This window comes from Megalobrama amblycephala, linkage group LG14 (genome assembly GCF_018812025.1).
Source record: "Megalobrama amblycephala isolate DHTTF-2021 linkage group LG14, ASM1881202v1, whole genome shotgun sequence".
NCBI lineage: Eukaryota > Metazoa > Chordata > Actinopteri > Cypriniformes > Xenocyprididae > Megalobrama > Megalobrama amblycephala.
The window spans coordinates 47,621,062-47,637,116 of NC_063057.1; the positions used below are offsets into that span (position 1 = coordinate 47,621,062).

General features: G+C 39.3%; 1 protein-coding gene across 1 annotated transcript; it reads right to left on the reverse strand.

Moving 5' to 3' along the window:
* Window positions 1-14: 14 nt before the first annotated feature.
* LOC125244528 (GTPase IMAP family member 8-like) lies at window positions 15-10,332 on the reverse strand. The gene is made up of 4 exons (XM_048154597.1): window positions 9,620-10,332; window positions 8,350-9,024; window positions 153-1,811; window positions 15-55 (listed from the first exon to the last, which is right to left on the reverse strand). The coding sequence occupies exons 1-4, from the start codon at window positions 10,257-10,259 to the stop codon at window positions 15-17; spliced, it is 3,015 nt and encodes a 1,004-aa protein (XP_048010554.1). The 5' UTR covers window positions 10,260-10,332.
* Window positions 10,333-16,055: the final 5,723 nt, after the last annotated feature.

The following is a 16,055-nucleotide window of genomic DNA, read 5'->3' on the forward strand; positions in this document are numbered from 1 at the left end:
CTGACGATCTTCCACTATTTCTTTGAGCTCCTGAATGTGCTGCTCTTTTCTCTCTCTGAAATCATTCAGTTCTTCTGCTTGTTTTCTGGCCTCATATTCATATTTCTTCTTTATGACTTTTATTTCCTCTTCGTGTTTCTTTTTCATTTCACCTCTCTCTTTCTCTTCTTGTTCTTTTCTCTCCTTCTCCTTTCTTTCACTTCTCTTTTTTTCTTCATCCTTCTCTTGTTTCAGATCTTCAATCATTTTCTTCCACCTCTTTCTCTCTTCCTCTTGTCTCTCATCATCTTCTCGTTTTCTTCTCTCCCACTCCTCTTTTCTCTCTCGCTCCAGTTGCTCATAATGTCTTTCCATTTCAGATTTCTTGTCTTTGTATTCTCTCTCTTTTTCTTCTCTCTCTCTTCTCTGTTTCTGTCTCTCGTCCTCTATCTTCTGTCTTTCTTCTTCTCTCTCTCTTTCAAATCTCTTTCTCATTTTCTCCAGTTCTTCTTGTTTTTCTCTCAGTTGTTCCTCATGTCTCTCTTTTCTCTTTCTTTCATCTTCCTCTCTTTCTTTCATCTGTCGTTTCTTTTCATCCTCCCATTCTCTCTGCTGTTGTTTAATTTCCTCCTGAATCTCTTTTCTGTCATTTTCAGCCTCTTTTATTTTTCTTCTCCATCTCTGTCTCTCTTCCTCTTCTTCTTCATTCCTCCTTTGCTCCTCAGATTGTCTCTTTTTTATTTCCTCTTCTTGTTTCATTCGTAACTCAATTATAATACGTTCTTGTTCATTTTTCATCTTTTCTTGATGTTGTCTGTATTTCTCTTCTCTCTTTCTATCTTCTTCTTCTCTTTCTTTTTGTTGTTTTTCATACTGTGATCTCTGATTTTTAATCTCTCTCTTCATTTCTTCTATTTTTCGATGATATTCAGCTTTTTTCTGTTTTTCCTCTTCTGATCGTTTCTGGTTTTCAATCTCTCGTTTCTTCCGTTCTGTTTTCTCTTTCTCTTCAGACTCCCTTCTGAGTTTTTCCTCTTTTTTTCTGAATTGATTCTCCATCTTCATTTTCTCCTCATCTGCTCTTTGTTTCTCTTCCTCGAGTCTCTTCATCATATTTTCCTTTTCCATCTCATATTTTGCTTTTAATTTTTCATTTTGAGCCTGAATTTCTCTCTCTCTCTCTTTCAGTATTTCCTCCATTCTTCTTTTAATGCTCATCTCTGCCTCCTCAAACATGCTGTTAGTGAAGTATCGACCCTCATTAGTATTTTTCACCTTTTCTATCATGTTTAACAATTGAATTACTTGAGTTTTGTCTCGTTTTTCCTTGTTATTGAAAACCAGGAATCTGTTTCCACAATCTCTGATCAGTTTCTTAAGTTCTGCACAGTTATATTTGCTCACATAATCTTCTATAGATTCATCCTCAAGCTCGTCTCCTCTAGTGAACAGAACGATGCTGAACTGAGCAGCTTTCAGGCCAAAGATCTTCTTTATCAGATCCATAGTGTCCATTGCCTCCTTGGTGAATCTTCCCAAACTCAACACAATGACAAACACATGAGGTCCAGGTGACGACAGTGAAACACATTTCACTATTTCTTCAACCACTTGGTCATTTGTCAGTGTTGTATCAAAGAGTCCTGGAGTATCAACAACAGCTACTGATCGACCATCAACTTCACCAACTCCCTTCTCACAAACTGTTGTCACTGAATCTGGCCTTAATTGGCTGTGAAACTCATTTCTTCCCAGAATAGTGTTTCCTGTTGCACTCTTTCCACTTCCTGTCCTGCCGATCAACACAATCCTCAGACACTCCTGATCATCTGCTTCACCTTCAGCACCAAAAAAAAAAAAAATTGGTAAAATTAATTTATTACTATCAGGCAGAATTAGGTTTGTGTTTTTCAATAAAATATAACATGGTTCTCCAGATGTTTCTTTACACAAACCATTGAACAAGTTATTGTCACATACTAACCATAAAAAAATGTTCCACTAACATCAAGAAAACTGGACATTTTAATGGCCACGTACACACTGCAGGTACATTCGGTTGTCAGTTCATCATTTAGTGCTTAATCGCGTTCTGTACATACACAGTTCAGTAAAATACAGGAGTGACAACCGCATTTACAGAAATTCTGTGCAGTGTGCACGGAACCGAACTTAACAACTAGTTGTTAATGACGTTTAATGTTACTGTTGTAACCTTGTAACCTTTGTAAACACGACACCTCCGTCAAATGTGTTAGGGTGTTTAGTTAAACTGCTGAAAATAACAAGTGTTTTGTCACTGTAATATTACGGATACCAAACACGAGAGATGCCAGAATGTCACTATGGTTTCCAAGCTGTCAATCATTGCATTTTCGAGAGTGAGTCGTGTTCCGTACACACATATAACAATAAGTTAGGGGATTCACTCCTGCATTTAAATGCAGTTGTCACTCCTGAAACTTACAGTGTGTATGTGGCCAATGTTTCCAAAAACAAAACTGAACGTTTGGAAAACATTCTTAGAACAAACATTTGTTAGCTGGTTACTTCATGTCATTGAAAATTTCTGGCAGTTCAAAAGCCAAAATCCCAAAAAGTAAGTATGATGTTAATGAAACATTCTTTAAAATTATTTTTTACTAAAAGCTGAACGTTAAGCACGTTGTAACATTCCAATAATAGATTTCTTAATGTTAAAGGAACATCATTTAAAGGTTAGCATGATGTTAGGAAACATTTTAGCAACATTTTAACATTTAATTCTATTAACAAGTAGAATCAGGAAAGGAAAGAGAAACAACAAGAACAGAAACCACAAATTAATTCAAACCACAGCCTAAGATTAAATTAATTAAAGATAAAATAAGACATTAAATCTCTCAAGGCCTCAACAGAGGATTCCACAATTTCACAAACATCTTGGTTATTGTTGTAATCCTTGTTCACTGAAAGGCAGAATGAAGGCATTATGTTGAAAGACTGATTTTGTGGGATCCCACATGGGAGCCCCAATCACCTGCAAGTGGTAACAAAACAAGCCAATAGTCAGTGAAATTTGCATGGCAATCCACTTACCCAGACACACGGGTATAAGCTTGCCTGGCCATTCAGCGGTGGTACAGGACTGTGGCAGGCATTACATAACATCTCCATTCCCTCCTTCAGAGAATAAAGGTTACAACAGTAACTGAGACTTTCCTTATCAGTTAGTCATGTTCAACTTTACATCAAAAGACTGAGGTTGTGGGGTTATGGAAAGTGCCACAACTGCTGACCTTTCCCAGCACACTGTGTTGAACAGACCTCTGTAACTGGTGGGATGGAAGGACATAACTTCCCAAGGGGAAGGTTGATAGTTTCTGTTCATATTTGATTCACCCAATTCAGCCGTGACTGGTTGGATCACACTGGGGAAGTGCAGAGTCCAAATGGAAAGGGATGCTACGGAGACCACATCTTGCCCATAGGGAGGTAACATGTGGATACACATATTGACTGACCAGTGGGGCAGTGCTACGTATGGAAGATCTCTGCAGTAGGCCCTGCTTAGACAGGGATGGAACTGTTATTGATGCAGAGATGGGGCAGATTGGATTCTGCCCAGGAAAAAAAAAAAACATGTGTTTGCTGACAGGGAAAATATAAAATTGAGGAATATAAAAATGGAATTATGGGGTATCTAGCCCAGCAGATGACCTACTGGGCATTCATCTTACTCGGCCTGGTGTCAGATGCCTCCGCCACATCTGACTGCTGAAGGATGCTTGGAGGAAATTGCATCCAGGGTTCACCTGGTGAGTAATTTGGGTGCTTTTAGCCTCCCCGAAAAGGGAATTGTTAGTACCCAACACATGGGAAGAAACTAGCTAAATAGAATTAGGTATTAGGTGTCACCCAGCCCGCAGCACTGCAGATATTCGCAAGAGATGCATGTGAGCCAATGCCCAGGAGAAGGATACACTCCAAGTTGAGTGAGCCCTCAAGTGGAGTGAGACTGGTACAGCAAGGCCCTCATCCCTCCGGAGCATCCATGCCAGATGCAAAGATGCAATTGCAAGCTTTTTGTTTAAAATGTTGCCTTTTTTTGAATGTAGAAAGGATGCATGAAACCAGAATAAAATGTTTTTTTTGTTTTAATGGTAAGAGTTAAAGTACAGTTGATATTCAACAATGTTTTTGATCTACCAAACTGAACTGAGCTGGACAATGACATAAGTGTTTCCCTTTCAAGGGAATGTCTCGGTTACAAAGGTAACCCTCATTCCCTTTCTAGTGCACAGAGAGTGTTGATCACTGCTGTTCCCCAAAACCCACTCAGTCAGACTATTGGATAACACTGGGAAAGCGTACCCTTCGCTGGGACAGTCGCAAAGCGGCCCTTTTCAGGCGGCTCAGGGCAAGGCATACTGCTAGCAACTCGAGGCAGCTGATGTGCCAATGCAGTTGGGGGCCCGTCCAAATCCCTGATACTGCATGCCCATTGTACGTGGCACCCCAGCCGGTGGCAGAGGCATCTGTGAACACCACAGCCGGGACACCTGTTCTAGGGGCACTCCTGCCCGAAGAAACAAGGGGTCCGCCACGGGCTGAAGGTTCGGCGGCATTCCGGAGTGATTGCCACTCGGAATGTACCGCGTTGCCACGCCAATCTTGGGACTTGGCCGTGAAGCCAGTGTTTAAACGATCTCATATGAAGCGAATCGAGCGGTGTTACTGCCGCTCAGCCGCCATATGCCCCAGGAGCCTCTGAAAGAATTTCAGTGGGACTGCTGTCCTGCCTTTGAACGTATTCAGGCAGTTCAACACCAACTGAGCATGTTCCTCTGTGAGGCATGCTGTCTGTTCGACCAAATCCAACTCCATAGCGAGAAAAGAGATCCTTTGCATAGGGGAGAATTTGCTCTTTTCCCAGTTGACCTGAAGGCCCAACTGGCTGATATGACTGAGCACCAGGTCCCTGTGTTCGCACAACTGAGACTGAGCTAGAATAAGCCAGTCTTCGATATAGTTAAGGATGCTAACACCCTGTTCTCTGATGGGAACAAGTGCTCCCTCCAGGACTTTTGTGAAGACGCAGGGAGACAGGGCCAGCCCGAAGGGTAGGACCTTGTACTGATATGCTTGACCCTGGAACGCAAAGCGGAGGACCAGCCTGTGTCGAGGAAGAATCGAGACATCAAAGTACGCGTCATTCAGGTCGATCGCTGCAAACCAATCTCTGGGACAGATGCACTCGAAAAATGCATTTCTGATTTTGAACGGTAGCTTGTGGAGGCTCCCATTCAAAACTCGCAAGTCCAAGATCGGTCGTATCCCACCACTTTTCTTGGAGTAGGGACTGTAGAACCCTGACCTCATATCGGCTGGAGGGACCGGCTCTATCGCGTCCTTCACCAGTAGGAGTGCAATTTCTGCACGCAAGACATGGGCATCAACAGCCTTCACTGCAGTGAGGTGGACGCCCCTGAACATGGGGGGAGGGACGCCCAGGCGAACTGAATCGCATAGCCGAGCCTGATGGTCCGAATGAGCCAGCGAGACGGACTGGGGAGCACTAACCAGGCTCGCAGAGACCGTACAAGCGGAAGCAAAGGGACCGTAGGCGTACCCGCAGTGGGGCAGTGAGGTGGAATGCAGGGACGCGGCTCGGGAGGCTCACTTAGCGAGGCGGCCCCTAGCGGGGTCTGAGTGTGCTGTGCAACACTTACCTGGTTCCACAGTCGGGCAGAGGGTGCAGGAGAGGCTTTGGCTACCTTCTCGAACTGCACACTGCTAGAGAGGGGGATGAGAGTGGTGAGGTTTTGGACTAGACTAAGAGGTTTGGGGGCCAGGGGGGCCAGGGGGAGGTTGGGGGCCAGGGCGACTCATCTCTGGGGTGATTTCTCACTAACCACTTAAACAGCAGCAGAGACGGGAGGCATCATCTCCCCGCAGCGGACACAGTAGACCGGGCTGGGCCGGAGTTTTTCTGCAGGGGACAACACCCTTGGCAACGAGCAGACTGAGGGGCGGCCCATGAGGAACTCAATGGTTTGTCGGGGGAAGCTCCCTGGTCTGCTACTAACTGAGGAGAACTGCTGGGCTCAGGAGTATAGCAGCCTCCAAGGCATTAATCTCGGGGGTTTCCCTCAAAGAGGTCTGTGATGTGGCGGGCTGGTCCTTATATTATGATCTTGACTTGGACGCAGCTCCAGGTTCTTCATCTTAGTGTGGCACAGTTTCACAGGAACAGGCATTTTGGAAGTACAGTGTTTTGGTATATTGTTCCCAAAATGTCCTGACGGATGCAGCGTGAGTTCACTCGTAAGGGAACGTCTCAGGTTATGACTATAACCATAGTTCCCTGAAAAGGGAACGAGACGCTGCGTCGCGTTGCCATACTCCCTGCATCCCTGCACTCCCATCGATTTGCTTCGCCTATTGAAGCTGAAGCCAGTCTTACCAGATGTACTTTTATCCTGTCCTGGTCATGACGTCACCCACCTGTGATGCTCACTCTCACCATTGGACTAGTTGTTATACGTGCATCAAAACGTACAAGTATTCTTGCAGTATAAGACTACTAAACTAGTTCTTTACTGAGAGAATACTTCAAAGAGTACTTTCATGAACTAAAAAATGAACTACTAGTATTAAAATAGTTTACTAATATACTTAAAAGTGGACTTGTAGTACAGATGCTGTACAAATGAGAAACATAGTTGTGAATTACTCTTTATATACTTAAAGAGGTACAGAGATTACTGTGTTTGGGCCTTCAGGAATTCTGAATTGTGACTTGGGGGATCTGTGAAAAACAGATATAAACTTTAAACAGATAAACTCAAATAAAAATAGTCAAATCCATTTTTTTCCAATTAAGATTGCTAACAAAACCAATCTTATCCTTTCAAAAGTTTGAGATAGTGGTCCATGCATTTGTGTCATCATGGCTTGAATATTGTAATTCCCTTTATACTGGAATAAGTCAAATATAAATAGACTTCAGATGGTTTAAAATGCAGCTGCCTGACTTCTGACTGGAACCCGCATATTTGATCATATCTGCCTCATATTATGCTTTTTGATTGCCGGTCTGCCGGTCTGTTTTTAAATGGAAGCAGGTGGAGGTGCTGGATGACTGGTTGAAGTAGATCGGTAAACTCACACACAGACGAGAACACAGGAGGACAAGGGAGACATGCTGGAGTGGAGACAGTAAGTATAACCAAGACTTTGGAGTAGGGTCCTTTGTTGAAACGAGATCGGACAACATACTGAGGTGAGTGGTGTGCATTAGTAATGCTGTGGTGATGAGTGGATGAATTGCAGGTGCAAGTGATTGCTGAGTGGTGGAGTGAGTGCAGGTGATTGCTAGGGAGGGAAATGGTACAATATATTTGCTACAGTATTTATTAATCTTTGTTTATGTTAGTTAATAAAACTAGTCATTCATTGTTAGTTCATGATAGTTCAAAGTGCATTAACTAATGTTAACAAATGAAACCTTATTGTTTGTACTTAATAAGATTAAGAGAAAACTGTTATTAATTTTTATGGTAACACTTTACAATAAGTGCAACCATAATCACACTCTCTCAATATTCAAAGTTCAAATAAGACCACATTTTTCTTTGATACAGAGCTAGGAGATGGTTACAACTACACTGCCCAGCCTAAAATAGCTTTCATATTGAGAGATATTTACATTCATCAGGAGCCGCTTTCAAAATCCTCGCGTTTACTTTCACTTTCGCTATTGTGCGTACTCTGTAAATATGGAGCGGCGGTGACTGTTATCCAACTGAATTAAATGTTTTTTTATTTAAATACAAAGCAAAATGACAGTGGAGTCGTAATGTAAACATAGCAGTGGCACATTCTTTCCTAATCATCCTAACCACTATGTCATGGCAACATCACGAGACTACTTTTCCCCATGACGAAAAACCTTGTCACATTTTAGTCTCGCAAGATCTCTACAGGGATAAAAAGAGGTTTAGATGTTGATGTTTTGTTCAAAATAAGTTACGTTTGAAGTCACCGTTATGGTGATTGGTGTTTAATTTAGTTGATCACTTGACCTGTGATTTTTTTCAACTTGTCTCAACTAGTGTTCCAAAAACACTACAAGGGGGTGTCACATGATATTGACAGCTTAATTACACAATCATGTTGAATTTCAGCCCCCAACATTCAAGGCTTAAAATTACAATGCTTTAAAATGCAAACACTGTTAACGCAATGCATTTGTTTGTTTTTTTTATTAGGCTAGCTAGTGCAATTCAATGTTTTTTTTAAGACATTTGTCAATTTTACTATTTTATGCTCTTTCTCATTTTATAAAGAAAATGATTGTGCAAATGCACAATACAAAAATCCACTCACCTTCTGACTGAATCTTTTGCTGCAAGTCTTTGATTGTTCTTTCCATTTCACTCAGTTTCTCTTCCAGTTCTCGTCTGACTCTGTTCTCTTGGACTTTCACATATGTCTGAAGTGAATATGGTTTAGTTGTCATGTTTTCTATATAATCCAGTAGTTCTGGGATCTGTCTTGAGTTTTCAGGTTCCTTTAACCCAATGACTCTGTACTGACCTCCACAACGACTGATTAACCTCTGAGATTCTGTGCTGGACTTGATAAAGTCTATCACTGCTGATCCAACAGCAGTATCTGAGGTGAAGAGCATAATGAAATACTCATAAGAATCATATATTATTTTCATCTTCTCCATTTCTGCTTTGTCTTCATCAGTCAGAGGCCCAACAGGAACAATGATGATGAAAACATGAACTCCAGGATCGCAGAGGGAAACACAGTGGAGAGTCTGACGCATCACTTCCTCCTCTGAGAGACGATTGAGAGCTGGAAGCTCCACCAGACTGATCAGACGTCCATGTATCTTCTCTTCTCTCTTCACACACTCTTCACTGCGTGCTAGCCGACATGACGGCTTTATCTTCTTCCCTCGTAAAAGTTTTGACACAGAGACCTTAAGTGATCCTTTGCCTCCACACAGCACCAGGTTCAGCTTCTGTTTTCCAGAGAAATTTTCTGACACTGAAAAAAACAAAAACATATTCATAGAATCACAATTACAAACTTTCTTAACTTTCTTAACTTTCTTTTCTCTTTCTTTAAATCAACATTTTAGCCTGCTGTAGCTTAATTAATTACTTACTATTGGAATGAATAAATTTTGGAATCTGCTTTCTTGTATCATCTGAAAAAAAGTCAAATGTAAACAATGTAGGCCTACACATATATTATGTTTACACTGTATACTGCCATTCCTACTTCACAAGTGTAACAGTTAGGGTCTTTAAGTGACCATTGGGGCCATTTTTCACTTTCTTCTAGTTTTGTTTTCTGTTCCTTTTTCTGTCTAAAGTGTTAACAACAGTTCCCCGTTCCTCTCTTAATAAATGTATCCTAGTCCCTCATCACATGGTTCCTTTGAATTCTATGAGTTTGAGTTTAATAAATATTAAAGAAGGTACAGTTTAAACTAGTATCAGTTATCTCTGAAAGTCAAATTAAATTGGAAAACCTGCTTAACGAGACTTTCTCAGATGTATTTTGTTAAAACTGTAGTTAATGAATCAAGCTTAAAAGAACAAGTCTGAAAACTTACACAAGAGACTTCCTACTTCACTTCCACTTTTTTGTTTCTCTTCGACGTTACCATATACATTGTGGTGCAAACTTGTGTTTTCATCCTCTGAATCAAATGGCTCTTCATCCACAGACAATCCTTTAAACTCATGAAATATGTTACATGTAAGATAGTCTTCATGGTTTTCCTTGAGTATCTTATCAACCCATTTAAATATATCTGAGTGCAATTCTGTTTTTCTTTCATCCAGCTGCAGATGTCCACCTCCACACTCCTTAATCAACTGATGAACAGTTTGCTCCTGCACCATAGTGCAGCCTCCAATCAGCTGTTCAGTATGGCTGATCATAGAACTAATAATTGATCTGTGTGTCTCTTTATCAGTTGTGATCACTATAGTGCGTTTAATCGCCCCTTCACTGAATTGTTTCAGCACGTGTTTGACTCTTGTCATGTCCTCCTTAGTGAAGTCATTATACTGCAGTACGAGTATGAAGACATGAGGTCCTGGATTTGACTGATTCACACAATCTCTCACTGTCTCTGTGAGCTGATGATCTGAGAGGTTTGGATTCAGCAGTTGAAGAGTGTTAATAACTGTGACGTGTCTGTCCTCCACCATTCCACTGATCTTCAGATTGTGCCTCAGTAAAGCTGCTGGCTCTTCATTCTCACGCATATCTATTCCCAGGATCAAGTTTCTAACTTTGCAGTTTTCCGACACATTCTTCCCTAGAATAACAATCCTCAAATCACACACTGAAAAACACAAAACAAAATACTGTAAAGAAAAAAAAACCTTGAACATTCATAATAAAAACTGCAGAAATATAATAACTTGAAATGTAAACACTTGTGAGTATTCTTGTCAGGGTTCTGTCACTTCGGTCTGTTTATTATTGGGTTGGTGACAGAGCTCTGACACTGCTATTGTCTTGTCTTGTCTGGCTTTACATGGTTGTGCAGTTTTATTTTAAAGACCCATAGGTGGCGTTGAAGCTCTGGATTGGTGGAAGCATCAAGCATGATGACGTCACCGATTTTCCGGCATAAATAAGCGTGGATGGCGTCAATGGAGTCTCTCTTGCTGGGCTGGTCTCGCCGGTGTCTCTCTCTCTGCGCTTCCCTTGCTGCAGTCCCTTCTTGGACGTTTATCGTCCGCTCTCATGGGCGTTTAATCTTTCGTTTGTTATAGTTTAGTTTGCATTCTCGATTTTTCATTGTTTTTGTTTGATATGCTTTCTTTATATGGTTAATGTTTAATTTTAACAGTAACAGGTAGTGGAGTTGCTTAAACAGGTCACTGTTTATTAATGTAGTAAGTATAGCGAAGGAAGCAGAGGCCCGGAAGACTCACTCTTTTTGCTTTATCGGAAGCTAGGTAAGAACTATTGGTGAAAATAGCCAGGCAGGCGTTCTTTGTTTCTTTGGCTGTTTTTTCCTACCTGTTTACTGTTAATTCTTTTGTTAAGATTTTGTCTAATTTTGTATGTAACATTATTTATGAACTGTTTATTCTTCTTTCTATTATAATTAAACGAGGGCGATTTATTTGTCCTGAAAATTGACAACCGGTGTCTGTGGCTCTTGCATGTGTGCAGTCCATGTCCTCATTGGAGTTATTATTTTGAACAAGCTGTTAACTCGGACATGGGCCGTAAGTGCTTTCATGCTCGAGCCGTGTGCTCTTCTGTCCACATGAGTTGTTTTGTGTGCTGAGCATGGTGTTCGGACCCCAGAACTTCGGTTTAGTTTGGTTTCAGTTTTGTGTCGGGATTTGGGCATTCATGCTCCATGTGTTTAGCTTCTGTTTTGTGTGCACAGAATAAGCATTTGTCTTGATATGTGAGTGTTCAGTTTTGAGTTTGTTTGGGCCATACACTCTTCTGTCCGCATGGTGTTGTGTATTGTCTTTTATCCCTGCTGAAATATCCAGCTAAAACCAGCCTAAGCTGGTCAGGCTTGTTGTAGCTGGTCTCCCAGCCTGGTCATAGCTGGTTTTAGAGGGGTTGGTTAGCTAGAAGGAGGCTTGGAGATCAGCTATTTCCAGCTTAAAACAGCTAAGACCAGCCAACCAGGTGGATTTTTCAGCAGGGATGTCTTGTTATGTGTTTCCTTGTGCCATTTGCTCTCCTGACAATCTTGTAACCCCGCCCATCTTGTTACCTGATTATTGGCTTATTTGCTGCACATGTACTCCTATTCTAATGTTTCTGTTGTGTGTGTCAAGTCAAGTCTTGTTTCCCCGCTTGGATTAGTTTTTGTTTTATTTTTATAATGATAAAAAAAACCCTAGAGTCCTCGCTTCATCTCTTCAACCAGCATTGACAGTTCTTGCTTAAGATTTACATTACTGAAGATGAAGTAAAAAAGTTACAGTTTGTTTGTGATTCCTATGTAAATAATTCACAACCAGATTTTGCACTACATAGACTGTATGTAAAACCTCAAACTAACTGACTGTCACTGAATATAACAACAAAATATGCAGCCATATTCACACATGTTATAATGTATAATTTAACTGACTTACTGTTAGGATGGTCAACATTTTGACTTTGCCGCCTTTGACTCTCTGAAAATAAAATCCATATAGATTCAGATGTGAAGAATAATGATCATGATGGTTCAATTATTTTAGGAATTTTGAAAAAAAGTTATCAAGAAAAACATTTAAAAACAAAGTCAAACTTACGTAGTTGGAATTCTCGTGCTGCATATGATGCTAAATCTAGAAAACATCAAGCAGAAAGCTAAACAAACACCTAAAAATACTATCAGTAACAAAGTTACAAATTCTCCAGATTTTATCAAATTTTGATTAATTACATCCACTTTGAAAAAAAAAAAAGTTACTTATTCACTGGTTATCTTTATTTACTTCATAGCCACAGTATGCTTACACAGTATTTCAACCAAACTAACGTCTATGTTTATTCTAATTTCATTTTTGCTTACCCATTCTGGATGTTATTTCACCACCAGCAGCCTCAAGTGTTGTGGTGAATTCAGATTCCTCAGCAAACTGTTCCTGCCTCCGTTTGCATGCACATGACAGACCACAGACACTCTTGAGTCTGACATAGCATGTGGGCGGTCCGTAGCTTTACAGTTTTACTCTGAGGAGCTTTTTAGTTCAGATAGCCATTATCAATCTTTTCCTCAATGCCAACAAAAGACAGCTAATGAACTGTTAATAGCCTATATTAAGCATGAATTAATTTGAATTAAGCAATAGACACAAATATATTACAGATCTATTTGAGTGAAACAGAAACTGCAGCTTCAACAATGTTGTAAAGGGACATATTCCCACTTCTCTTTTTCCATTTACATTGAATAAGCATCATGATTCCTGAATACCTCAGCCACTGTGTCACATCACTTCTGGTTGACCACCCCACCCAGCCCTGGAGTGACTGCTCTGATTTTAGTTTGTAAGCTGCAGGCTACTGCCCTGAGAAGATCTCTCAGGCCGGGTTGTCATAGGCTACATGGATTAAAAATGAAATTGCTTTAATTTTGGTTCTTTCTTAGCAAAAATATTTTTTCGTTCAGGTTCCAGAGCTGAAAAAAAAGAAAAAGAAAAAGCTTTATAATGAAATTATTTTGATAATAATCCTTGAATATAACAATAAAACTCAATCACTGCTCTTGTTTTTGAACATTGACAGAAGCCATGATTTTGTTTATTTTGAATCTGCATGCATTATGAATGCAAATGGTTTTACAAGAATTGAAAATAGCACACAAGTTATGTTAAACAGTTATCATGAACAAGTTATCATACACTGTAAAAAAAATCCCAGTAAAATTTACGGTAAAAAACCGGCAGCTGTGGTTGCCAGAACTTTACCGTAAAAAATACAGTAGCAACGTAAAAAACAAATCTGTTAAATTTACGGTAAAATAACGTATTTCATTAACTGATATAATGTTAATTTACCAACCTAATGAAGTACTAATATCTGTTTTGTACCTTTATAATACACTGACAGTCACCAAACACAGTGGTGATAAGAGTCACATGATGAATCAAAATTCATCACAAGCAGCTTTTCCACAAGCTGAGGAGAACAACACTAACATATAGAAGGTGCACACAGTGTCATTCACACACACACTAAACACCATCATGGTAACATGCATGAAATTTTAAAAATGCAATAAACATTAATTTAACAACATTAGATGTAACATAAAACCCTAATGTACATAACTGATTAGAAAAAAATGAGAAAAACTAAGAAGAAACAGAGTTATTTCAACGAAAATATATCAAATGTGAAGTGTCATGCAGGGAATTGTGGGAATGTCAATTTACAGTTTTTCACTGTAAATTTTACAATGAATTGTTATTTTTCACTTCCAAAAACTGTGAATTTAACGGTATTTTACCGTAAAATTACATTAAATGTACCGTTAGATCTATTACAGTTATTTACCCTATATAGTACGGAAACTTTCTGTAAACCAATTGACAGTTTTTCACCGCAGCATTTTTACAGTCTTTTACTGTTAAAATCACGGTCATTTTTTACAGTGTACATTTTCTCACTGTTTTCACACAGACAAGTTATCATACATGTCTTTTCCTCCAAGATATCCCTTTTACATTTTTTAAATATAAAAAAAGTTCTCTCTCATAACTATTTTCTCACTAAACATCTGTTTTTTTTCTTTATCTTCAAATCACAGTTGTTTTCTCATCATCATTAATTATCATTATCATCATCTTTATAAATCACTTATCTCAATAAATGTTTTTTTCTTCTTAAATCATTGTGTGCTCATTATGATTCTTTAAAACCAGAGAGGTACAAGTAGCACAGAAAAGTTGCATTTCATAATGAGGCAGGCTGATAACAACAGTATGGCAATGAATTGAACATCGAATTGATTGTTGAAAATCACTTCAATGCGACTCATGGCTACTGATGCTCACACTTATGAGAAGATAACAGTTTAATCTGAAAGTTTACAAGGACTTTCAATCTGTAAAGTTATCTGAACTGTGGACAAATAATTCCTCTTGTTATGATTGTTATTATTTTAGTCTTGTTATAATTGTTAATCTTTATGTTCATAATATATGGTATTTGGTATTGAAATATTACTTGGCTCATCATGCTAATAAAAAAAAAAATGTCTATAGTATAAATAATTCTAAAGACACTGATTTGCTGCTTAAGGTGTGTTTGATTATGGTTGAAGCTCAACTCTGCACTTGCCCATCCATGTTATAGAAATATTCATTTAAATGGCCAGTAGGTGGCAGAAAGTTAAAACATCACATTAAAATTGGGAATTCATTAAAGGTGCCCTAGAATGCTTTTTCACAAGATGTAATATAAGTCTGAGGTGTCCACTGAATGTGTCTGTGAAGTTTCAGCTCAAAATACCCCATAGATTTTTTTTTATTCATTTTTTTTAACTGCCTATTTTGGGGCATCATTAAATATGCGCCGATTCAGGCTGCTTCCCCTTTACATTCTCGCGCCGAGCTCTCAACTCTATAATACACTGCATAAACAAAGTTCACACAGCTAATATAACCCTCAAAAATGGATCTTTACAAAGTGTTCGTCATGCAGCATGTCTAATCGCGTAAGTATGGTATTTATTTGGATGTTTACATTTGATTCTGAATGAGTTTGAGGCTGTGCTCCGTGGCTAAAGCTAACATTACACACTGTTGGAGAGATTTATAAAGAATGAAGATGTGTTTATGAATTATACAGACTGCAAGTGTTTAAAAATGAAAATAGCGACGGCTCTTGTCTCCGTGAATACAGTAATAAACGATGGTAACTTTGACCACATTTAACAGTACATTAGCAACATGCTAACGAAACATTTAGAAAGACAGTTTACAAATATCACTAAAAATATCATGATATCATGGATCATGTCAGTTATTATTGCTCCATCTGCCATTTTTCGCTATTGTTCTTGCTTGCTTACCTGCATAAAGTCTGTTGATTCAGCTGTGCACAGATCCAGACGTTAAAGGGTTAGTTCACCCAAAAATGAAAATTCTGTCATTTATTACTCACCCTCATGTCGTTTCACACTCGTAAGACCTTCGTTGATAATCGGAACACAAATTAAGATATTTTAGTTGAATCTGATGGCTCCGTGAGGCCTTCATAGGGAGTAATGACATTTCCTCTCTCAAGATCCATAAAGTTATTACTCCCTATGTAGGCCTCACTGAGCCATCGGATTTCAACTAAAATATCTTTATTTGGCAAAAGTCACTATGTTCCAGGAACCAATCAGAAGGCGCAAATCGAATCATATGATTGAGCGGTTTCAATATAGCGGCAACAGTGTGGAGATTTTTGTGTTTATTGTTTTAGATTCAGATTCAGATTTTTAAAATAAAAGATGGAGTACGATGATATGGATCAGCCTGTCCTACTGACACTGAATGGCAGAAGAAAACGTTATTTACCTCAAAACTCTGCCCGTC